The 26007-nt window shown below is 33.7% G+C and overlaps 2 protein-coding genes across 3 annotated transcripts; one reads left to right on the forward strand and one right to left on the reverse strand.

Moving 5' to 3' along the window:
* Window positions 1–1743: 1743 nt before the first annotated feature.
* Window positions 1744–25338, forward strand: LOC142974503 (gamma-tubulin complex component 2-like). Of its 2 annotated transcripts, XM_076116906.1 has the most exons (16): window positions 1744–1897; window positions 1991–2158; window positions 2326–2470; window positions 2681–2867; window positions 3200–3495; window positions 3853–3981; window positions 4822–4995; window positions 5498–5675; window positions 6125–6413; window positions 6654–6769; window positions 7884–8055; window positions 8830–8998; window positions 20991–21134; window positions 22039–22116; window positions 22685–22851; window positions 23174–25338. In XM_076116906.1, exons 1-16 carry the CDS (start codon window positions 1827–1829, stop codon window positions 23265–23267), a joined length of 2577 nt encoding a protein of 858 aa, XP_075973021.1. In that variant the 5' UTR covers window positions 1744–1826; the 3' UTR covers window positions 23268–25338. The 2 variants fall into 2 exon arrangements, with proteins under 2 accessions (XP_075973021.1, XP_075973022.1); XM_076116907.1 differs by lacking the exon at window positions 22039–22116.
* On the reverse strand, window positions 12935–18963 carry LOC142974504 (transient receptor potential cation channel protein painless-like). The gene is made up of 2 exons (XM_076116908.1): window positions 18523–18963; window positions 12935–15661 (listed from the first exon to the last, which is right to left on the reverse strand). Exon 2 carries the CDS (start codon window positions 15635–15637, stop codon window positions 13547–13549), a length of 2091 nt encoding a protein of 696 aa, XP_075973023.1. The 5' UTR covers window positions 15638–15661; window positions 18523–18963; the 3' UTR covers window positions 12935–13546.
* Window positions 25339–26007: the final 669 nt, after the last annotated feature.

The raw sequence follows: 26007 nt of genomic DNA on the forward strand, positions 1-26007 counted from the left end.
TTATATTAAAATTAATAAGATAATTATTTTAAGGTAAACGGAACTCATAAGTAATAAATTGCATAATGTAAAGAACCAAATTAAATTAGTTAAAACTAACAAAGTTGAGCTTGCTTCATAACCGTGTAGTACATATATTATTATGGAAAGAAACGAGAAAGTTTATGACCTCGGACCAAAGGATCAGAGACCACATGGCACCAACCAGCAACAGGCTGCTATAGGGAAATTTTATAACTTTTATTTTTTTGTCTGAAATCTAAATTTAAATATTAACACGCGTTTTTAAATTTTGTACGAAAATTTAATAAATAAGATTCTTTTTTGGGAAACTACAGAGCGTATTACCCGTAGAAATAAGTCATGTTAACAAAAATATGAGTCTTATATGTTTCCAGTACCTAGTTGATTCATGGACTTATTAGAATTTCTGTTTTAATACCCATAATAAGTACATCCATAATACAATACTAATAAGTTTCCTCAGTGTTTTAAGCGGCATAGCAGGCAGGCGTTAACAATAAAACCATATCTATAGACACAAATTGATTTAATGAGATGTAATAAGTATTATAGTTTTAATTTATATAATTATTTGAAAACGTTTTAAAAAATAGGCAACAGCAATAAATAAATATCGGAGTGAGATTTCCATAACGCCTTAAAAAAGTTTAATAGCATACAGTCATCAAAGCGCAAAATGATCGTTAATTATTACTTACAAGAGCCAAAATTTATCATAATATTAACTTTTAAAGTTATTTTAATACTCGTATGTCTAATGATGATGCACATTAGTAGAGTTAACGTAAATCTTAATCGATACTTACCCTATATTATTTGTCCACCTAAACATTTATTATACGACTAAACGTACTTAATGTAAATTATGTAGCTACTTTAAAAGCTAATTGAGCATACTGTTTGTTGTAAGAAGCTGCTGTTATTGCTTTAATTTTTTACTATTTTTAAATACCTGCATAATAGTACAAAATAATAATATTGAATTATCTTAATTCCAACTTTTGGCACGAACATTTTTATAAAAAGCTTGAATGTGTTCTAACACCATTTTATTAATTTTCTCATCGTGGTGTTATTAGTAAATACCCTTTTACTTAGTATGTAAAGGTACCTACTCTGTAATTCTCATCAGAAAAATAATATTAGATATTTAATTAGATAGGTAGGTACTTAGTTACATTAGGCAGAAAATTTAGGTAATTTAAAATTTAAATTCAAATCCATTGACATCGTAGAATACATTTTTTAAATAGACAAACTGGTCTTGCCCATTGAAAAAAAAGATGGTCTCAATATTATTCAACAAATATTATATAGATAGGTACTGTAGTAGGTAACTAATGAGTAGAAATAGTACCTATCTACTGTTTAGTCCTAACTCATCCATAAAATTAATTACATATATCGGTCACGGCTTCAAGGTATCTGTACCTTAATTTTTGTGACTTATCCAATTTAATTTATCTTAATTTTTATCTTTGTATATTACCCATATTTGCAAATAAAGATTATGAATTATGAATTATCCTTGACTACACAAATTATTTGATCTAATTTAGCGTTAGACTGTATCAAGCTAAATTTAACTAGTTTCGACACGAAATAATATTGTTTATCTTAGAAATATATTTATTAGATAATTTTATCCGTTACACTGTGACTATATTCTCATTTTTATCCAACTAATCTGGCATCTGGCATCCCCACTCTACTCGCATGTCAGTCAAATTGATAACTGTCATGTTTTAATAAATTCAACACAAATGAAGCTTTTACAAATATTTTAAATATTTTGCGAATAAATGTATCAAAACTGGATATTTCCCAAAGATAAAATGCAAAGCACCATCAAGGAGCTTCTTGATGCTTTAGGGTTAGAGTTGTTCTTAGTATAAAATGAACAAGATTAACTTTTATATCATTGGAGCATTTGTAATAATTGATGTCGTTTTTATTTAATTTGTAGATGTAGTTTGGAAGCGGATACCGTATTAGACTATATCCAGAACGATCCAAATTATGGCAATAGTAATTTATCGCTGAAGCAAGTGAACGAATATGCACAGAGGTTGGCGCTAAAAGCATCAAACGCTAAAACGTTTCTAAAGAAATACGAAGATCTGAGGAACAGAAAGTATGTGATCGTTTTATTATATTTTCTTATTTAGGTATTTTAACGCTGATAATATACTGCAAATAGTAGGTTATCTAGTCATGGATTCAAGTATATTGTGACCAGTATATTATTAATGTTTATATCGATTTGTTGTTGAGATTTTATTTGTCTCTGTTTAATTTCAGCACTGATAATTTATCGGACATAATAGTACTGTTTTATAAACTGGTGTGTGATGAAAAGAAGTCAAAAATATCTAAGCCAAAAGTAGCACCAAAGCCTGTTCTAGGTGACAACAAACATCAAATCACTAAGGAGGATCTCCCTCAGGTACAAATATCTTATTGTTATCTAATATATTATGTACATTATTGTTTATCTTTTCTATGTATAAAACCAGATTACTGAGCTCATGGTGGTTCTATATAAATAATATAAGTTGATATTAACCTATCAGTCTTCTCTGTCTATGCATTAATAAAATAATGTAGTTAATATAAAGTTTGTGTTAATCAACAATAACATATACATTATATGTAGATCAAAGACAAATTACTGAAAGCAGTGGATGAAAGCAAGAAACTTGTAATGAAGTCATTTGAGGAGAAAGAATCTAAGCTGCGACCAAACTGGTACAGCAGCTTGGACTTACCTAACTGGCAGAAGGATCACCCAGCCATGTCATGGGACTTCCCCAAGGAACCTATGCCAATCATTGCTTCACTTGGTAAGTTATTGGTTTTTGGAGTTCTGTATCCAAAGTATAAAATTAGGATTCAATTACTGAGACTTGTCTGTCACCTGGCTATGTTTTGTGAACTGTGATGGTGACAGTAAAAAACAAATGATGTATTTCTCTTGCAGTAACAACAAATACAAGGAACAGAATAATGTAAATATTAAGGGGGCTCCTATGCAACAAAATATTTGTCTTGTCATTTTTGTAAATATTAGTATGTTAATTAGTCCAAGTCACACTTGGTTGGGTTTTTTGACAATCTCTTATGTTGTTATGTAGCGTATAGCCAATTTTAATAAATTATTTGGATCACATTTCAGCTGGAGTTCCAATAGCCTCCCAAGAGAACATAATCATTGATGATTTACTCTACATTTTCTCTGGTATTCCTGGCAACTACATTGTGCACCAGCCTGTTAAAGACACCTTTGATGCTAGAACATTCTTGATATCTGATGATTTGGATGATGCTCTTAAACAGATAGTTCAGCAAATGCTTCCACTGGCTTCCAATTATTCCATAGTGAGGAGATTTATTGAGCATTGCAATATGTGGTCCGGTCAAGTGCTACATGCTTTAGTTGCAGCAATTGAGATCCTCTTAAAAGACTACTATGTAAGTTATCTATCATCATATATAATATACTTGTGGCCCTTAAATTGCATTTCTTTATTCTTTTTACCTTGATTAGACAGCAGTTTTTTATGCTTGTAAAACTGAACTTTACGGTAGAAGGATTGTCAATATTGTCAAGTTTAAGATCTGAATGAGTAGTCACATTAGCAAAAAAATTATATCACTAGTATATTGTAACAACCACTAAAATTATCAAAAACAAAACTTGATTTTAGCTTCACGACTTGTTAAGGTTGGATCAAATATTATGCATGATTAAAACAACACTACTGTAAATTCATATTTCAATTAGATATTTATTGAATTAAGTTCAAGAATGGTTTATTATTGTTTCAGACGATGATAGCGCAACTGGAGACTGAACACATGGCTACAAATCTTACATTACAGAAGCTTTGGTACTTTGTCTTGCCAACAATGCACACTATGCAAGTTCTTGCCGCTATTGTCACCAATATAGGAAAGGTTCGTTGTTTAGTTTCTATTAGTTTGGGGAAAAAATCTCTTCGCATTATAGTATGTATGAATTTGTAATAAAATCTCTTTGGCTTCAAGAATCACAAATGAGTACATGGTTCATTAGGTTTCTTTCAGTGACCTTGTGAGGTACACAAATATCGAGCTTTTTTGTGTAGAAATTTTTTTTTACTATAAGTTCATACATACTGTAATGTGAAAAGACTTTTTCCCCAACCTAATAATATATTATTTGTTAATAGTGGCAAAGCATTTTGCACAGTACACATTCACAGGTACACTTAATACCCATTGTGGTGGATAGACTTTTACTCCTGGAGGTTTGTTTTCTTTACTCCCATACTGAGACATTCGCATTCAGGCCATTCAATGTCATAAAATGTATTCCTTTTTGTAGTGTATCCAGTTTGGATATAGATGCTGGTAGTAGGTGCTAATAGTAAATCATTAATTTCATTTCCCTACTGTAACTGAAACTTAGTACAAGAATTCTCTTTCATAAGAAAGAAGATATTTTTTTCTGATAAAATTTGTAAAAATGTAATCTGATTCTCTAGCAATTCTATTCATACCGAGTGTTGGTTATATAGTTATTAAACTAAGCAGTTTTAGTGAAATATAGTAGTATCTCTCATCAAATGCATATCTCAATTCAAATATTATCCGTTGTGCTTCAAAACCAGTGTGGAAAGTGATTCTTAATATTACCCCATAGAACATGTTCTAAACCATTCTTATTAAATAACCTGGATTCATTAGTCGTAGGATCGAGTAGAGCTTATGATATGTAATATTGTAGGTACTACCAAATTTTTTATTTGTTTTCAGAGTGAATTACGAGGTGGAGCGGTTCTAACGGTTTTGCATGATAAAACAAATACTTTGATGGGTGACGCCAGAGCACAGGAGATTTCTCTGTTCCTTACTGAACGCGCTTCCCGCCCATACCTGTTCATTTTAGACCAATGGATACACAAAGGCACTATAGTTGATCCTTTTCAGGTATATTTTTCGTTATTTTTAATGTATTTTTGTACTTATACCTTCTATGGACTACACTTTCCAAATGAATAGTATAGTTAATCCGTTTCTGCAGTTTCTGTAGCAACAGACTGTTATTTTTGTAACGTTGTAACTATGTTTCCGACCTCGTTTCCGGCTGCGCGAACTTTTGAAACAGTATTCGGTCAAGGCGCTATGATTCCTTGTCACGGTGTATTCCTTTAATAATAACTAAGACATAATATTGTAAGTTGACTCGTCACGTTGAGGATCAATGAAACTAGTTGGATATACCCATTTTAAGAAACTCAATAATTTAAATATGTACTCTATGCAATGGATTTAATGTAAGGCAAAACACGGAAAGAATTGCACTTTTTACAAGCGGGATAAATTATTTTTTGGCGGCGGCACCTATACTTATCAGGGGAGAAGTGGTATTTAAAATGTAACAAAAAACGTCACGTGAATAATAAACTTCTTCTAATTTAATTTTCTATAGGAATTTATGATCGAAGATAATGAGCTAATTAACAAAGAAGAACTACCAGTGGATTACTCTGCGGATTACTGGGAAAAACGCTACAGTGTACAAAGAGATAGGGTGCCAAAATTCCTTGATAAATTCACTGATATCATCCTCAGAACAGGAAAATACCTCAACGTTATTAGTCAGTGTGGTACGTACAATTTTGCTGTTACTTATATAGTAACTCTTGTTTTTTTTATCTTTTAAAACAGCACCCGCTCTAAGAATGGCTCTTGTGTCGCCGGGACGTTATAATTTTTTCAGCAACGTGCACAAAGTACAACCAGACCCGAATCAATTAGGTATTTGTGGATCGCACAAATATTCGTTCCGTGTGGGAATCGAACCCGCGACTTCTCGACGCACTGGTAATGGCGTGGCGACACCGTAGCACTACGCCACGGAGGCCGTCATCTATTAAAGAATTATTATAAATAACTATACCAATATCGATCATGACAAAATATACTGTTGATAACTGTCTTATAATTACCCCGTTATGTGTTCTTTACATACTCAACACTACTTTATTTATCTTATCAAATCTAAGCTTATGTTAAAAAACTAAAATACTAAGATTTTTGCGTCAATAAATTTCAGGAAAACAAATAACTAAGACGAATACAGAAGAAATAAAATACTCATTGCGAGAACAAAATTACGGCGCCATTATACAAAAAGCATACGCTTACGCTAGCAAGTCGTTACTAGAATTATTACTTAAGGAATATGATCTGATGGGAAGACTTAAGTCTGTAAAGAACTATTTCTTGATGAGTCAGGGAGACTTTATTGTACAATTTATGGATGCAACTGAACAAGAACTATCTAAAAAGATTGATGATATAATACCTTCTAAATTGGAATCTCTTCTGGGATTGTGCTTGAGGTAACATTAGCGAGATACACGCGGGCTATATCAAACGTGCGAACTAAGTCATGTCATTTTATCGGAATCTCTCGCTCGCATTTACACATTCCTTTTATTCTTTTGATTATGACGTAGTTCGCACGTTTGTAAGTCAGCCTGAGTATAGTAACGTGACAACGTGTTCTATGAATTAAAAATACTTCAGTTTATATCAACTAAGTAACTGGCAGCATGCTATAATAAGATTGTTTTGAATAGATTGTCTGCAGCAAGTCACGACCCCTACAATGAAGACATGCGAGTGGAGCTCCTTCCGTACGACTTGCAGTTCCAAATGTTCAAGATATTGTCTATTGAAACTGAAGACGAAAAAGGTAAGCAATGAATGTTCACGATGCTTTGATATATGATTACTTACGGACGGTATTCTCGAAATTGAAATCGCACAAAACATTTTGGTCCAGCGTCATCCTCGTTCCAATTCGGTCGGGTTAAAAAATCTTTTCTGAGTTTTTCTTTTAAGGATTTCTGCTTGGTATTGGAATTTATATAGTCTCTCAGATTGCTCGGAGTTAGGAAGTTGCATCGGAGAGCTCCGGTAAAACCGTCGGTCCTGCGCCTGACCTCTTAGAGGTCCTGTCGATTGGGCAGTGACATACTCGGACACTATATGAAAAGTCCTGCACCGGTGGCCAGTTCCAATAAAATTGGCTGTCGTAGCCGGCAGGATATCGGCTTAGTTGTACCAGAAGGACATAATTATTCCTATCTACCCTATGTATGATTAATGGCATTAAGTAAGACATTTTTTTTGACGAAGTTATAGAGATGATGATTTTGTTACAAAATGTATGGATGCGAATGAAGCAAGAGAAAGTGAGGATAGCGCCAAGTGGCGGATTTCTGCTTAACCCTATGGGAAAAAGGCGTGATTGCATTTATGTGTTATAGAGATAACTTTGTGTTCCTTTAGAATCGAACAATGTTCTCGTTACACACTGCATGTAATACATGTTGACTTTTATAAATACCCTGATACAATGAAAGAACCACTTGTTTTCTCCCTAGCAATACTGTGTTAGGAACTTACGTACCTATAATTAGCATAGGCCTCAACCGTGTCCGCTTCTTATATCCCCGTACTTCCTAAATAAAACCTAAATGTACTTAATTGTTGTAAGTAGTTTAGTTTAGTAAGTATTTTATTACATTGCGTCACAAGAGAGAATTGGGAAAAATGTTCCCCGTTTTATTAACATTTTTTACTGGTACTCTGATCTTATTGGTCTTAGCGTGATGTTATGTAGCCTATAGCATATATATGTATATATATTCCTCGATAGGGTTATCTGACACTGAAAGAATTTTTCAAATCGGACCAGTAGTTTCTGAGATTGGCGCGTTCAAACAAACAAACTCTCCACTACTCTTTAGCTTTACATTTTACATTTGCGGTCTAGTATTGTGTAATTACTTCGAATGTTTCAGAGTACAAACAAAATAAAGACTGCCCTCCACTCACTGGCATAGAGACGTTCTCTTTCGGCATGGAGGTTAAATGGCCAGTCTCATTGGTTCTGAACCACAAAGCTATCGCCTGTTACCAGATGATATTTAGACATCTGTTTTACTGCAAACATGTTGAAAGATTACTATGCAGGTATGTTTCTGTTTATAATTTGTATTGTATTACGATTATTTTATATATCGGATTTACCACAGTTCGGGCTTTTACAGTAACATAATATATAACAATAAAAACAGTACAAACACAAGAATTCATTTTATGGTGTGCAATACTTTGACGTTTCGACAGGCTGGACAAGTTATCCACGGCATTAAAAAGTACTATTCTTTTCACCATTAGTGCTCGTAGCAGACGTATGGTAAAGGGATCGTCTCAGCATCAACACGAACCGTTCAGTATTATTTGCATGAAACTCCCTACTTCAACGCACACTAATCGGAATCGTAACGTAATCGCCTCGATTTGGGATAAGCTGATTGTGGCTGACTTGCAGTTTCCATATTTACGGTTTTCCGTATACTAGCCTGCCGTTTTCCAGCGCCTCTCGTCCACACGTCTCTCGGTCACCGTGGAAACCAACTGTCAACAACCAGTCGGCGAGCTGTAAATGCGGCGTCATGACATATTAGGTCGTGGAAAAAGTCTTTTCGCATTATAGTATGTATGAACTTGTAATAAAATGTTTTCTCTACACAAAAAAGCTCAATGTTTGGGTACCTCACGAGCTCACTGAAAGAAACCTAATGAAGCGTGTACTCATTTGTGATTCTTGACGCCAAAGAGATTTTATTACAAGTTCATACATACTATAACGCGAAAAGACTTTTTATCCGACCTAATATGTCACATTTCTTTCTAATAAAGCATTTGCCCACTAAGTGTGTTCAATATGATGATATGTTTTAGGGTGTGGCTGTACAACAAAGTCGTGAAGCGTTTCTCAGAGGCGCGGCTATACGCGGACGCGTTCGCTCTGCGCCAGCGCATGCTGAGTTGTATCCAGCACTTGCAGTACTACATGTGCGTGGAGGTCATCGAGCCGTCGTGGTGCCAGCTCATACATAGTCTCGACAAGGTACATTGTCATTCCGATCCTTAACAACATCTAATGCATTGTACCTACTAGCTTATAGACACAGTTTATTAGCTAATAGTAGCCGGACAACGTAATGGAGTAGAACCATTTACACCTAACTGCACCATGAGTCAGTTAATGCAAATGTGTAGAATTTCTTTAAATCTTTAGGGTAAAAAGATTTAAAGAAGTACTGCTACATATTTTGTTTATTATGATAAAAGTTATCGAATACAAAATGATGTACATTTTTTTATAATTTTAACATGTTCATGATAGGAAAATATTAAATAAATAAAACAGCTTCTTTTAAATTGAGAAAAAATATTAAAATTTATTCAAATTGCTTTGGGTACAATGATGTTGCATTGTTAAAATCTAAACATATAATATAACAGTAATTACTATAAGCTTATGTAACCAAAATATACTTTAGTCTAGAGAAAATATTTTAAAGTTAAAAAACGTGTTAGTAATTATTTTAAACGACTAGCCTTGTATTATTATAGTTGTAGATATTATGTAGAATGAAAAGAAATGAAAAAGAATGCGCACGCACCCTCCTTTAGCCGACATCATCCGTCTAATGTCCAGGAGCGTGCTCGCGTATACGCGCGCATGCTCAAATACCAACACTGATGCCTTGATCACACCTACCGAGTGGTCGGGCGAGACAGTATAATGATACTAGGCCGAGAGAGTTGGCTGAGCGAGTAGGTATTTACACGTATTTTAAGAACTTTGCGTCGAGTAGGCAGTCAGTTCAGTTTCAGCATACGAGACGGATCAAAAATGGGAATTAAAAAGTGCACAAATGCCTTGATCACACCTACCGAGTGGTCGGGCGAGACAGTGCGCTCGGCCGAGTACTCGGTGTGTATGAACACTACGACGAGTGCATGGCCGAGCGCTCGGCCGAGTTATTTGGCGAGACAGCTACTCGACCCCTGTTCTATTTGCTAGGCCGAGTATCCACCCCCGCGCTTCCCCGCACTGTCTCGCCTTCCCACTCGGCAGGTATAAACATGCACTAAAACAATAGAGCAGGGGTCGAGTAGCTGTCTCGCCAAATAACTCGGCCGAGCGCTCGGCCATGCACTCGTCGTAGTGTTCATACACACCGAGTACTCGGCCGAGCGCACTGTCTCGCCCGACCACTCGGTAGGTGTGATCAAGGCATAAGAATATACATGAAAGTTTTTGCCTACCGGTTTAATGGATGAAAAGTATTTAATAACTAGCTGACCCGCGCAACTTCGCTTGCGTCACCTAAGAGAATGGGTCAAAATTTTCCCCGTTTTTGTAACATTTTTCGTTGCTACTCCGCTCCTAATGACCGTAGCGTGATGTTATATAGCCTATAGCCTTCCTCGATAAATGGGCTATCTAACACTGAAAGAATTTTTCAAATCGGACCAGTAGTTCCTGAGATTAGCGCGTTCAAACAAACAAACAAACAAACAAACAAACTCTTCAGCTTTATTATATTAGTATAGATCTTCTTCTTAATTGAGAATTATTAAAATCCTGACAAAGCTAGTTTTATGCTACAATGGTCTGTTAATGAGTTTAGTAGGTTTTTTTTATTATTTAGTTTGTGTTTAGTAAATTATTTGAACAAAAGACGTATTGAGTACTAAGCAAAAAAAGCACTAACTAAGCAACTACTAGTAAGTAAGTAAGTACTAAGCAAAAAGGTTTTTTGTGAACATTAGAAATATACAATATACAGCTTATAAGGAATACAAAGTATGTCATGAAAATTAAGAAATACTTTAAAACATGTAGTTCTTAATAATGAATTTATGATAACTTTCTCAAATTAAACTTTGTAGTGTAACAAGTAGTTCATGATCAAATCGAAAACTTTGAATTTAGGACTTGCCCTCAAATTTAACTTGCAATTAAAATTTATTTGCGAATAAAACAATTGAGAGTATCGCGGCCTCCAATTTTTGCAGTCGATTTCACTTATAAGCAATAAATTGATTTAAAAATTGTTTGCCATAGAACTACTATCATGACTACCTTAATACTTTTTCCTTGGGGTAGATTTGATTTCCTTTAACAAACTTTCAAGTCTGCTCAACGTACTTTTTATTTCATCGAAATCAGACACGTTAGCCTTTTTACTTATAATATTTTTGAATTTGTGTAGAGTTACAGGATCATTATTTTTATTATTGCACCAAATTAATCCAGGACTACAAGCCATTTCAATATCTTTAGTATTTAGTAGACATTTCTGAGGTATTTTTTCATTGGGCTTTATTTTCACTACTGTTTCATCAGGTGGTGGCATCGATAAAATATTGAGAGGTAGCCGAGGCAGCCAGTTTTTAAGTCTGATGCTTATATTTTCAAAGTACGAGATCATATGTACCGCGGATGAATGTCCCACTAATTCTGCGTCTGCTATTATTTTTTGCGTATCACTCACTGCCAGGCCATTTAATAAATTAAAAAGTACGATAGGGACCATAAATACAAATACGATAAAGATGAAATGACTGGTTCCTGGGAATTTACTGAATTTTATCGAACTGGCATCGAATTCACCCGTTAGCATTATGACAGTTTTAAATAAAGAATTTCCAAAATCGCCAAAGAAGTCTTCTTCATTATTGGTGCTATTAGAGATAGGTGTCCCAACTAGCACACAAGCGCTATAACAAGCTGTACAATGGCCGGTTAAAGGATTTTTATAACGCCTTAGGCTCCTTAGTAAGAAGTATAGTGGTTCTATAAGCGGCTACAGAGCTCTTGTAGCGTCAAATAGGCCCATACTGTCCAGCTTATAGCTCGACATTGGATCTACAGTGGTCGTAAATAGTAATTATAATAGTACGTAGTATAGTAGTAATACAGGAGCGCTAAAATAAGATGAAGGTGGTATAATCGCGCTACAAGAGCTTTTTGCAGCTTCGTGGCGCTTACCAGCTGTTGTACAGAGGTGGTTAGCGCCACGAGCGTTCGAAAAAGCTCTTGCAGCGCGATTATACCACCTTTACCTTATTTTAGCGCTACTGTGTAACGGTTATAAATGCTAACGCTCTAAATTAGTAATATAGTCGGTTTATTATGGTGTAAACTAAATATATTTTTTTAAAATGAATCATCAGTGACAAATGAGGAGACATTTTATTTTTACGGATTGGAATATTAAAATAACAAGTAGTCTATCGCTTTTATTTCTTTGTGTACGTGATATGAAAGTGCGAGTTCAAGTTTGCTGTCAATATATATGTATATTATCGTCAATATTTTCATGCGCCCTCAAAATATTCAGTTTTAAGTGCAAAAATTATATAGATATGTGGATTTGGAAATTGTATTTTGAACATAAATAAGACTTTGAGGGTTACAGATAATTTAATTAGGGTTATAGGTAATAAAAAATGATTTTAATTATGTTAACGTTACCAGGGTATAGATTTATATGATCTTCAAAAGATCGTAATAACCTCAAAAAATATGTTTACCAAATGCTATAATGGCGTCTCGATCAAGCAGTTCTCAGAGTTGGTTACATCTGCTCTAGCGCCTTAAGCTGTACAAAGGCTCTAGTGTTTGCTGTTGTAGACCTCAAGGTTTTGCAGTTGTGGCATAGGAGTGCTTCAATATAACTGTTTTGGTCGCACACCAGCATTTTACTCGTACTTTTAGGGGTCAGTCGTTGAATATTAAAATAGTTTGAAAATCTTTTTTATTTTATTTTATTTTATTTTATTTTATTTTATTTTATTTTATTTTATTTTATTTTATTTTATTTTATTTTATTTTATTTTATTTTATTTTATTTTATTTTATTTTATTTTATTTTATTTTATTTTATTTTATTTTATTTTATTTTATTTTATTTTATTTTATTTTATTTTATTTTATTTTATTTTATTTTATTTTATTTTATTTTATTTTATTTTATTTTATTTTATTTTATTTTATTTTATTTTATTTTATTTTATTTTATTTTATTTTATTTTATTTTATTTTTTCTTTAAAAACAGTTGACAGACTGAACCACCACTGCACCTATGTAAATATATTATGATAATAATTTTAAGCTTTAGTATAAAGGTATATTACTCGGTTATAGCGCTTTAGGTGCTTAACATAATTCTGTAATCCCCATGGCTGTAAAAATGTTTCGAATGATACCTTATACATCTATTTGCCGTACAGAAGCCATATAAATATCTGATATAACGCTCAAGGCGCTATTAAAGACATACGCAACTCTTTTATAGATGAGTAATACACTAGCCCTAAAAAAATCTGTTATAGAACCTAAGGCATTACAAAAAGCTTATTTACGCTCTTGAGCGCTATAAGCGCAACGCATAACTCCGTTTAAACTCCTTTATCTCCTAAAGTCCCCTTATACAGTTTACGGTGTTATAGAAGATTCCATTAACTCAGTTATACTTCCCTAGGCTGTCTAGCGATGCAATTTCATGCTCATATATCACTATAAGTCATTAGTTTCCTACTAAACGGCTACTGTCCCGCCTAGCTGTTAAAGGGTTTTTTAAATAGCTAGTATACAACTTATAGAGAATTGTACAGCATTTGAACGACTCTTATGCAACTATCAGGCTGTATAACGACTGTATAAGCAGCTTGTGTGCTAGTTGGGGTATTAAGGGTTCCATTCTCTTGCCTAAATAATGTGTAAAAGCTCAACGCGAAAGCTAAAATTATTATGAAATACCAAAGTAATAATATCAAAAAGTTCGTAGAAACTCTCTTAAAAATTTCAATATTGGTTGATAAAGTTGGAAACTGGACGAGTAGTACTAATTCAGCCGATGAAAGAAGTATAGCCACGGCAGACAATTGTTGTATCGTAGACTCTTCGGCAGAATCGTGACAAACAATACAAATTATGATAGTTATTAGTACTATATCCATCCAGTTCTTAATACTCAGCAAATATTTTTTGGGTGAAACCATAAATTGAAAGAATTCTCTTATGACCCTTATAAATAAGCCGATAACAACACCAATCTTGGCAATGATTATAAGAGCTTCTGATGAGTCTGAATGATTCTCTGCGCCATAATGTAATATGAAGTAAAGAAGGCACAGCCATAAAAGTAAACAAAATGTTATGTTTGTATAAAAAAGACTGTTAATACTTTGACACTTTAAATGCAGCAGATAAGTAATGACTGGATGATTTAGAAGAGGTCTCATCTCTTGATTATGTATTATATGAAGTAAAACATCTGTATCTGGTAAGGGTATTTTAGTATGCCGTCCTTCTGAGTCGCTTGGAGGCAAAAATCCGTAATCCACGTGAATCTCGTAGTTTTCATCACTCGCTCCATTGCCGTTAGTCGTAACGCATTCGTCCAAGTATGTTTCGAAAGTTTTTGCATTCACATATGTGAGTGGTGATTCGTTAAAGATATTCCGTAAACCGACTATGGCTCCTTTTCTTAATAATGTTAAAACCATGTCTTCGTCGCCATTTCTGGCTGCGTAAAACAATGGAGTATTGCCTTTATAATCGCCAAGATTAACATTCACTTTAATTTTCGGATTACTCAGCAATATTTGCAAACAACCATTGTGATCAGCTTTGGTGGATTTATGATAAGACGGCTTACCTAGTACAATATTTTGAAGAAGGGAATCAGCGATACCTGTGTCTAAAGAAGTAACATTATCCAAATACATTTTCATAATCTTTAGAAATCCGTACTGGCACGCGAAGGCTATGGGAAGAGTCTGATTGCCTGAAAATGTAAATTTGGGATCAGCTCCATGACTTAATAAAGTTTCAACCACTCTATCCATCCCTTTTGCAGTGGCCAACTGTAATAAAGTATATTTACCGTTGTGAACGGTAAAAATGTTTCGATAATTATCTCTAACATTTATGAAATTATTTATGAAACTGTCTTCATCTTCTGTATTCAAATAGTAGAATAATGTATCAATGTTAATTTTCCTTTCAACAGTTCCAAATTTATAGTTGTCGATATTTATTATAAATGATTCGTTCATATTTAGGCTATTTAGCCAATCACGGGCAGTTTTATTTTCTGTGTCTTTATAAAGATCGATATCAATTGGTATTTCAGATTCTCCAATTAATTTCACCACTTCATCCAATTGATGTTTCAAGGCTATCGATAAAGGAGTTGCACCTTTCGAATCGGGACTGTTTGGATCGCATCCGTTTTGTAGTAGAAGTTTGATCATTTTGATTAAATTTGCTTGTCGCGGAGTATTATTTTCTTCGGCAATAATTTTAACAGCCATCAATAATGCAGTGGTCCCATTGCTTTGAATATTTACTTTAATTCTTTTATCCTTCAATAACGATTCTAAAGCTTTGATATTGTCACTGACAACTGCGACGTGAATCGGTGCCCAATGGGTTACTTTATTATTTTCATTAACTTCTACATTTTTACTTAATAAATAGTCTAGATACTCTTGCTTCTTATTCGAAATTGCAATTTCTAAACATGTTCTATAGTGGTAAAGTTCATAAACGTGTTCCAAATCTTCTTTATTAGCACGATCAACAATACATTTGAATTCAGATAAGTTTTTGCCATATACTAAAGCTGTTATTAATTGGTCTTGAAGGTTTTCAACCATGGGCAAAGAATTCGCTGCCGCCATGTCTTACTACTTTATTAACGACATCTGTAATGTTAAACGGTTATATTTGTATTTTTTTTATTATATTTAAAGTAAAAATTAACACACTTTCCTACTGCTGGTTTGGTTTCTTTAGGATTCGCTACCTACTACGCTGATTGAGTAGGGACTTAGCTTAGTGGGTCTATTATATCTATAAAAGTATAACGTTTTTTTTACAATTATTTGTTTGGTTATATAACTCATAAACTGATTATAACATCTAATATTTGAACAACTTCCAAAAGCCGATAATGTGTTACCTGGGATTTGAACATTCGGCCTCCCAGCTGATGCACAGTGACTGCACAAGCTTATACCACTCGACTATTACTGGATAGTAAAGATGAAAATTGTTTCACTCTTTGACCAAGACCCTAAGCCTATAAAAAGACGACCTTACAATTTTGAAATATGAATCTAAAGTTTTTTTACGTATATTAACGATTATCATTATAAATGTTTTAATCGATCTTATTTACTTTTACCTATAGGTTCTACACACGGAATTTTCGTGTGCCAATTCAATTTTGTTAGACGTCACGACAAAGTTGTGTAAGCGGTTTTGCTTAGAACTGTCATTCAATCTATATTTAAAACAATATACCTACCTATATAAATAACCATATTTTATATTATATACTATCCATTGGATGAGTCAAGTCTTTTTGATTGTCTTTTATATTGTGGTTTGCCATTTATTATTGTAAAATAAAATTACCTATTTATTAGTTTGCATAATAGGAAAAAGTATTCGTCTTTAATTTAATCAGTTGTAGGTAGGTACATGACGCACAAAACAACGATTGCGGTGAACACAAATTCTCTATTTGGTTAGGTACCTATGTAACTAAAAGTAAACAACAAAATGGCGGCGCATGTGGTTTTTCAACATTTAAAATGTATTATTTCTGAGTACCTATAGGTAGTGAAATTACAGGTGTCAACATTAATTTTATCTAAACTCACAGCGATTGCTCTATCAATTCTTAGCCGTGACTTTGCCTAGAGCTTCGAGAACAGAGCTTTAATTTCAGCCATTTTAGAAATATTATTTTTCTGTGCAAACACATTGAAACAAAACAACCAAACAAACAAGTAGAAATGTTAACCATGTAAAAAAAAACTTAATTTCTTAATTCTTAAGTAGGTTTTAGTGTGGTTATAGTGGTAGCATTAATTGTTAGCCAGCCTATGAATTTAAAATTATTTTTTTTTGAAAATGTAATGTAAATAATTTAATTTTGTTTTGAAATAAAAACGGGCCCTACCTATGGTTTTCTCCATTGTCTTTTGTCATGTTTACCTTTAGTTAAATAGCTAACCAAATGTAGTATTGGTGTCTATTATATTTAATTAGAAAAAAATTAATTTAACACACTACAGCGTCAAAACGACGTCTTATGAGCCTCTGTGTCCAGTCAAAAAGTTACTCTGGTAATATTTGAACGATGAACCAATTTGTTGTTTTATGTTACAGACTAAAATCTAAACCATTTGAATACCTACTAATTGTATTTAGAATAAGATTATAAATAATGTTTTAGAATAGTTATAGCAACGAGTAACTGTGCATTCGCCGATTGAGGGTATGAAACCACCACAGCATTTCGAAATTGTGTGTGTATTAAAAATAATTACAACTTGCTATACAGGCTGTACACAACGCAACAGTACTTTCGATACGCGACCATAGCTTCGTACGTGTTGCCGACATTTGTACGTGTTTACGAAATTAATTTGTACAGAAGACAAATATAATCGCGTATCGGAAATTTATGCTGCATTGTGTACGAAGGGGCTATCGATAAAAAAACACTGAGAACTTTTCGTTCTTAAAATATTTGTTGAAGCACTTGACTAACACGTAGACCTCGAGGCCCCATAGTATAGGATCCCGTTACGAACGTCTTCACCGAGCTGGTTAATGGATGAAAGATATTTTTTATCAAATAAAATATGTCAATAAATATATTGCGAATGGGTTGTCTAAAAAAATTCAGTCCAGAATATGATTAATTAACAATTAATTTTTTTTTTTTTTAGTAACACTGGCTTGGTTAATGAACAAATTTCAGTCCAATCGAAAATATGAAACCTATAGAATATACAAACATTAGGTTGACTATTTATTTCCCGTCACAACTCTTGGGTAGGCAGGTATAAACAGGTAAATCGATTCTAGTAACTTGCACCGGTCTGATTAATGAATGAAATGAACTAAAATAAAAATATGTTTCCTGGTATGCGTGGCATACCTGGAGATCTACAACGAGGTATATTTTTTATTCAAGGCAGTTACTTTTTATAACATGTGGTATGGTAACCTATAAAATTTAAAGTTTTTAATTTTACGAAAAGCTAACTTTAATGAACAGTTTTTAAAAGTTTCATCATTAAAATCAGTATCACCATACCTGCCTACCCAAGAGTTGTGACGGGAATTAAATAGTCAACCTAATGTTTGTATATTCTATAGGTTTCATATTTTCGATTGGACTAGAATTTGTTCATTAACCAAGCCAGTGTAATTTAAAAAAAAAAAAATTGTTAATTAATCATATTCTGGACTGAAATTTTTTAGACAACCCATTCGCAATATATTTATAGACATATTTTATTTGATAAAAAATATCTTTCATCCATTAACCAGCTCGGTGAAGGTCGTTCTCCCTCTTAGACTACAAGACCCCCTTAGAGCCCCAAGACTCCGTCTCTTATTTTGAGAGGAGACCCGTACCCAGAAAACCGACTTTATCGACTAGTCGGAACATCTCTATTTACCTATGTGTTTTCATATATTTTTAATCCTAGTATTGGATTATACATTTCTTACTCTATGTAGATTACTGAATTTGAATACTCACTAGATCTTTGAACCACTTAATTTCGGGTCACAATTTACTTATATATATATATATATTTTTTTTGTAGTGTAGTAGTGGAAGCTTCACTGCAATCTTTCTTGTTGCAATATGAAATGTAGACTGCTTTGCGTTCACTCAATAATGTAGAAGGCGATCGTCGTAATATGACATAATAAATAAATATACTGCCGGCCAAAAGATACTACATCAGAGAAGAAGGAAAATAGAGTATATCTCAATAATATAAAGCAGGATATTTTATTATTAATTAAAGTATTATTAATTTTTCATACCATTCTATGAAATAAAAAAAAATATATAAATATATTAACAATTTGTGTTTTTCACCATAAAACGACGAGTTTAGACTCACCAAGTCAAGGTTGAATCTGTAAAAATAAGCAATAAATTATTCCTTTTAAAGCAGGTCATACAAATATGTATATAGAACAATAACACTACCCCAATAACAGCTGCGGGCTTGTCGTGTATTCCAATTGAAAATAGTCATCACTTCTCTTGATGTACTACAATTACTTGTCAAAGTTCAAATTTTCTGATTGTCTAACTCCGTTGCAAACCAAGATGACATCACCTAATAGTAGGGGAGTCCAAGCGGGGATTTCGGGAGTTACTAAAGCGCGGCAGATTAATATACAGGAGGATACCTCATAAGTATTTCAACCCATTACGAGCCTTGTACATGTGCGGCCGCCCGTCAGGGATAGAATACCATAATAAGGTAGGGTGAGTTAGTTACATGTTAGAACCTGTATATTTCACTAATCTTACAATTCGAGTGATATTTTCTTCATTTACAACCCTTACGTACAACGTTCCTCACCATGGAAACAATCAGATCGTACGTTTCTTTTTTACTACGTTGACATCCATGATATCAATATCTGACGCGCTCGAGTATGTACAAGCATCAGTTCGTTTTTACATGTATGAAAATCTATGGCTACATCCCCCGCCAATGAAAAGGTACATATCATGTGTATTTTTTTTATTTAAACGTTTCAAATTCGCAACCCTATAGATCTTTATAACGCTCCAGGAAATCCCAATGTAGGATCACGGGCTTCTCTACTATAATTAAAAGACTCCGAGAGGGGTTAAGTTTCTATCAAATTGTTGTACCCTGGCGCTGACAAAATGTGTGCTAAAAAATCACTGCCGTGAGAAGTGTTTTAAAGGACACTTTCCTGCTGCAATGAAATTTCTTAAACGAGTATTAATTTTAAGGTAGCGAGCACGACTATTAGGAAGCCGCGGCTCTTTTATTACATATATATATTTCGCATGAGTACCGTATTGGCCATTTCCATGCTTTTGAATATTGTGGGTCAAACGCAGTTGCGAGCCGCTGCTACTTTCTTCATAACGCCTATAGCCTAAAGTCAATACAATACTCTGTTGTGGTTAAGTAATGTATAAACTGCTTAAACTTTTGGCCAGCAGTATATTTACTTATATTATCAGAGTTAGGGTCAGCTCACACGGTGACCCGACGCTTTTATAATACTTAAATTGAACAATAATTTTGTCTGGGTGCAGTGTAAACAGTTGCTAGGGTAGTACATATAATACATACACAAATTCACGCCTTGTTCACATTGTGGCAGAAACTAAACAACAATATATTTAGTTATAATTGATATAAGATTAATTTGAATAGTGGTCCCAAGTTTCTATATGACAGAACTGAACTTATTGCTATGATACTTCTTATTAGGATTATAACTTGCAACTGTATGTTTGGGATATCTTCAATACTCCGGTCAATTTAGACATTCGAAGTTACATAAAGTCCCCACAAAAGTTGTTATCATCATAATATGCACACGTTTCCACGCCACCTATGAGGTAGTGTACTTAGCGCGTTTTTTGTTGGATGCAAGTAAATTGCGTCAATAGCGATGTATCGCATGATACTTCGTCGGAGTCAAACGAATCCTCCATTGTTTGTGATTCAATATTAGAGCACGACCGGCCTTGACAATTTGTGCATGCCAAAGAACAAGACAGTCGTGTATATTATGACGATAACAACTAACTCTTTGAATCGTGATATCTCAGAAACGGTGACTCGTAAGAAAAAAGTATTGGTACATTTTTAATAGATAATTTTATGATCTACAATTTTGTCTGAGGTACTTTTATGATAAAACTTACCATTTTGCTAAAAATCGCGAAAAACTCTTTTTTTTTTCCTTACAAGGGAATGATGGGGAACTTCTAGACATTGTTTATAATTATGTTCTGAACAACTTCACTGAAATTCAGCTTGTTGGGACTTTATGTAACTTCACTCTCATTTTTTGGTCTAAATTGACCGGAATACAACAATAATAATGGTTTTAAGAAAACTAAACAAAAAATTTTACACGCTACTGCGCTAAAAGTCAACGCGTGAATTCATTTGTAGATTTTAAGAAAACCTATATAATATGTTATGTTTGTAGGTGCACAACGTGGATGAAGTCCTGGAGCGTCACAACGACTTTCTAGAGTCCTGTCTCGGCGACTGCATGCTCACAAGTCCTCAGCTGCTCAAGGCAGTCACCACGTTATGCCTCGTCTGCGTGCAGTTTTGCACATTTATACAGGTGACACTACTGTGCTTAGTACACGCTGGATTATTATTTATACACTAATATTGTAAAAAATATAACACCTCTTTGTAGTTGTCTGTATTTTCGTTACCAATATATACACAAAGAAAATACCCACTATACTCGGGCCATTTCAAACGTGCGAACTAAGTCATTTTATCGAAGTCTTTCGCTCGCACTTACACATTGTCACATGCATTTTATTCTTGTGATTGTGACGTAGTTCGCACGTTTGCAACGGCCTGATTATAGCATTGAAATTATTTTGTTTTATCATTATGTATATGTAGGCCATTGAGAAGTTTAAGATTATTGTTTTAACGATTTAAACAAAATTCAGCACAGAGATAATATATAGTTTGGTAAAAACCCAGCATTATTATTTTAAGACATTGATTGGGATGGCTTTTTGACCTTTTTTAATACAATGATATGATATTGTTTTGTACAAGTAAAAAATCTGCATACTAAAATAAATATGTCAATTATTATAAGTAAGTTCAGTAAATGGATTTTTTACTGATGGTTTTATGTAGTGTATTGCACAAACATACACTTATTTTGATGTGTCCTTAAACTGACGGAAAGTCCTTGAAACTTAAGATTCAAGGCTTTAAGGGCAGGAGTGGGTGCAACTTAGAACAAATGTACGCCGATATAAATATTCACAGAATAGAAACTTGCTATATGTGTATACATTTTCTCTATTTTATATTAACATTTATAATCTTATTTTAATGTATAAAATTTACTTCTTCATATCCTACACATCCCTATATTTATTGCATTTTTATTGATATTTAGCAAAGTTTGCGTGTGAGTAGTAACGTATTATTATTTCTAACATTAATTTATTGTATTTTCTTTTAACGCTACCAAAACACGTTAATTGGCAAAGGAGATGCACAAGTACTTCGTGGACGCAGAGCTTAACAGTATGCTTGGATCGACGTATGACAATACAGACTATAGTGAGGTATATACAGAGTAGACCAACCGCTACATCTAAACTAGCACTGAAGCAAGAACAGTAAATAACCACTTAATTATCATAGCATTTCACTTTTGGGAAACATGACGGCCACACAATCTTCGGCCAGTTTTGAATCGCGTTCACTATAGTGTCATATTATTTGTAAATAACATTCAGCACTGCATTTATATTGTAAAAAAAACGTAAAACTAATAAATTTGTATACCAGTTAATGCTTCCATGTAGTATTTGTGATATATCAAAATCATTAACATATGTTTTTTCTTGTCATCCTTTCATGACTTTTCTGTTTTAGAATTCGGCCGTGAGTATATTAAAAGTATTTATTATTAAGTATTAAACAGTAATATATATTTGACTGAATCAATAGGTCGTTTAGACTGTAACTTTTTAGTTTTTTTGCCTTGCCCTGAATTTATTGAACTCTTCTTTTCTTCTTTAAGTATTTGGTGTCAAATTGAAGCTCCAACTTTATGTTTATCCTCCACCGTTATTGTTTATATAACACTAGGGTTATATATTGTATGAATAATGTGCTGTCAATGTTCAGGATACTGGGTGCGGAGGGTCCACGACGAGTGGATCTGCAGACTCATTCTCTCGGTCTGTGTCCCGCTACGGACTGCGGTTCACTGCGGCACTGTTGTCCGTCCTCGCAATCATTGATCGAATGGCTCGAGACAACAACACCAACAAACTGCTAAACATATCGGCCAGGTAAAACATTTGACAAATACATTTGTGTTTTATATTCACCAGCTAGATTGCTAATAGCTCTAACTCATAGTCAAATACGCGAATATTATAATAATTTAGCATCTTTATGCACAATGGAAGCCCATGCATATAATTATCTGATAAGCCTGCATTGCATTGGCTGTTTCTGCAGTTATCGCTTAATAGTACATACATTTTTTGAGGATTTGTTTGATCGTGAATACGTCTCGTTATATTCTTAATCCCAACTTTTTTGTTGTTGAATAATAACTATGTTTCAATACATCGCATCATTACTAAAAGTCTTGCAATATTTTTACAGATTGAACTTCAACACTTACTATGTGAAACAACTGGAGAAGTTGTGCTCAGACGACAAGCTGTTGGACGGTGAACGCAAGCAGACCGCCTCCTAGCACAGGACCGCGCGCAGGCGCACCAATCTCGTCACCTCCGTCTAGCACCGAGGAGAGCACCACAAATACTTACGTAATATATCATTATTATTTAAGGGCAATATGACCTAATAGAACCAATGCTTCCAAATTCCACATATTCAATTCGTAATTATGATACAACGTAGAAATAACGTGGATTAGTAGCTAATAGAGTTATTTTAGTACACCTCTGCGTCCGACCCGTACTTGACTAGATTTTAGATAACTGTAGTTGTATTAGTCTGAAAAGTCATAATGATATATTTACTGCTACCTACTTACTCTCTTAATTAATGTTAGATACTCACTATGAACTGTTTTATAACCATCTAATCATTTCCATTTGTCACCTACTGGGTATAGGCTACTTTTAAGCGAATTACAAAGATGAGCTTCCTACTGTAACGGTTTATAGTGAGTATTACGAAAACGCTTCTTTGAATGTCTTGTTTACAATCATTTATTATTAAAAATACATCTGCTACTTCCAAAAATGAACTAGCACATTTGAATACTCCTGCCGGAAAACGTAAAGTACAATTTCATAATAATATAACTCATATATATTTTCATAACTAATATTTGAATCTCTATTTGTCCTATACTCATACGAACGTTACATTTTTCGTGATAAGTAATTTACTTTATTGTCAAATGTCCGTAAATAATTGGTTCCTTTAAAATATTGATTTTGATTTAAGAAATAAATAAGTACATGTATTTTGTTGAAAATTGCCGTGCATAGTTGTAATATTTAGAGATAAATGTAGGATTATTGGCTCTCAACATTTTAGTGGTACGAGGAAAGACAAAAATAGTCTAGTAAATAAGTAACAAAAGATTAAAAATTCACTTTCGTTCGTTACCTCAACCGGTTATTGATGAGTCCAGCCATAAATGGCGTGATATTTTTTCTGGGCTTTACAGACGCCATCCCTTCTGGTCATCCGTTTTGAAGCGTAGAATATTTAACCCTCACCTTTCCAAAATCACTTTTATCTATGGCCCGAAACTGCGTTAAACGGACGCACCCGTTCCGTGAACACGTCCATACGTGCACACGCGCACCGGGGACCGTCGTGGTGTTCGGATTATTATGCAGCGTTACCAGTTCAAGGCGCTGGGCACGCCAGTGCCAACGCGGGCCTCCGTGTACGAGCGCGGGTTGCCCGCGCCGGTGTCCGCAACGGAGCACTTTAATATTGTGTCTGCTTTACGTATTTTCAGGCCTTAAGGTTTTTGTTCTAAAACTTTGCTTTTCTTCGATGTTCTTATGCTGACGGTTATCTTTACATAATAATATCGCGTAAAAACCGTGTATCTATTCAACAATACTAAATAACGCGACAGATCTGACTATAAAACTTATTGAGTCTCACGTTATTTATGGACTGCATAAAATTCGTTGCATGTACATTTAAATTAGGATGTGAGAGATTACAGTTACTAATGTCAAATCAAATGCCATAGATTTATTACATGTATAATGTAGATGTACCAGTATTTTAAAAATAATTAAGTATTATTAAAAACAATATTGTTGTAGAAATGTCATTTGTAACAAGTAATATTGTTAATCAAAGTTCACTATTTTAATACTTAATTAATAGATTACTAATAAAATGTGACAAATCTCATTCCTTGCCATAATGACCAATTTGGATCCATGACGGAAAGTTAGCTCTTAAATGCTTGTGTTCTTATAGAGAGATAGATAAAAATAAGGCTTTATAAAAAAAACAATACCGGAGCCATATAATGTAAATTGATAGTGAGAATTGTACATTTGTTGTTGTTACTGGCTGTGTATCTATACATCATTAAAATTCCTCGATTTTGAAATGCCTGTTTTCGTATATGTTTAATTGTTCACAAACACTTTTTATTATTACTTTTACATTATTCGTTAACATAACAATAGTACAATTTAATGAATTATTTTTAATTGCAATGGTGCACTGATTGAAACTACGAATATATTATAAATCTCAACATGTTAACGTGTAAATACCATTGTTATTATAAATTAATAAACACAATTACTAAACTATATATGTTATATGTATTATACTCCTACATTAAATAACTTTCGTTAAGTAGTCCCTCCATCGGAAGGAGACCCCACAACAAGGGGACAGAAATGGGTTAAAAAAGGTAATCACTTAACTGTGGTGATAATCTATTAAACTTTACCGTCAAACCTGTATGGATACTTAGACATGCATCATATATTAGGTCGGGGAAAAAGTCCTTTCGCAATATAGTTTGTATGTAATTGTAGTATCCGTAATGTAATTGTTATATAATACAGGTTTGAAGGTAAAGCTTAATAGACTGACAACGAGAAAAGAAAGGAAAGCAAGACGTTTTTTAAATTGAACCTCCATCGAGGCTAACAAAATTGTCAAGGTGTATTAATTTTCTATATCCCAGAATCGACTTATCAAAGGAGATCGGCAGATTTCGTACAGCTTAAAGTTTGTGTTGTTTCGTAACAGAATTTGTACCACTTATTAAGGGGACTAAGTCACTTATTTTTATTTGGGAGTATTATTTTTAGAAGTCCGGATTAATTAGAAAGTATTTGTTTATTTAAATAATATTTTTTGGTCTATGGCTTATATTTGTTGACAACTAAAGAAGAAAAAGAAAATCTCATGAGACGTCACTGTTAGTCTGACGTCTACGCATCCGCTAATTTGCTGTTGTTTTGAATTGT

The sequence above is a fragment of the Anticarsia gemmatalis genome, chromosome 7, assembly GCF_050436995.1.
Source record: "Anticarsia gemmatalis isolate Benzon Research Colony breed Stoneville strain chromosome 7, ilAntGemm2 primary, whole genome shotgun sequence".
NCBI classification, from domain to species: Eukaryota; Metazoa; Arthropoda; class Insecta; order Lepidoptera; family Erebidae; genus Anticarsia; species Anticarsia gemmatalis.

Excerpts from the sequence above, each read along its gene's own strand:
- LOC142974503 (XM_076116906.1), top strand. The coding sequence starts at position 1,827 with ATGTATCAAAACTGGATATTTCCCAAAGATAAAATGCAAAGCACCATC. Across the intron at positions 1,898-1,990 it reads GAGCTTCTTGATGCTTTAGG|ATGTAGTTTGGAAGCGGATA; the intron begins GTTAGAGTTGTT and ends TTTAATTTGTAG. Across the intron at positions 8,056-8,829 it reads GTTGAAAGATTACTATGCAG|GGTGTGGCTGTACAACAAAG; the intron begins GTATGTTTCTGT and ends GATATGTTTTAG.
- LOC142974504 (XM_076116908.1), bottom strand. The coding sequence starts at position 15,637 with ATGGCGGCAGCGAATTCTTTGCCCATGGTTGAAAACCTTCAAGACCAA.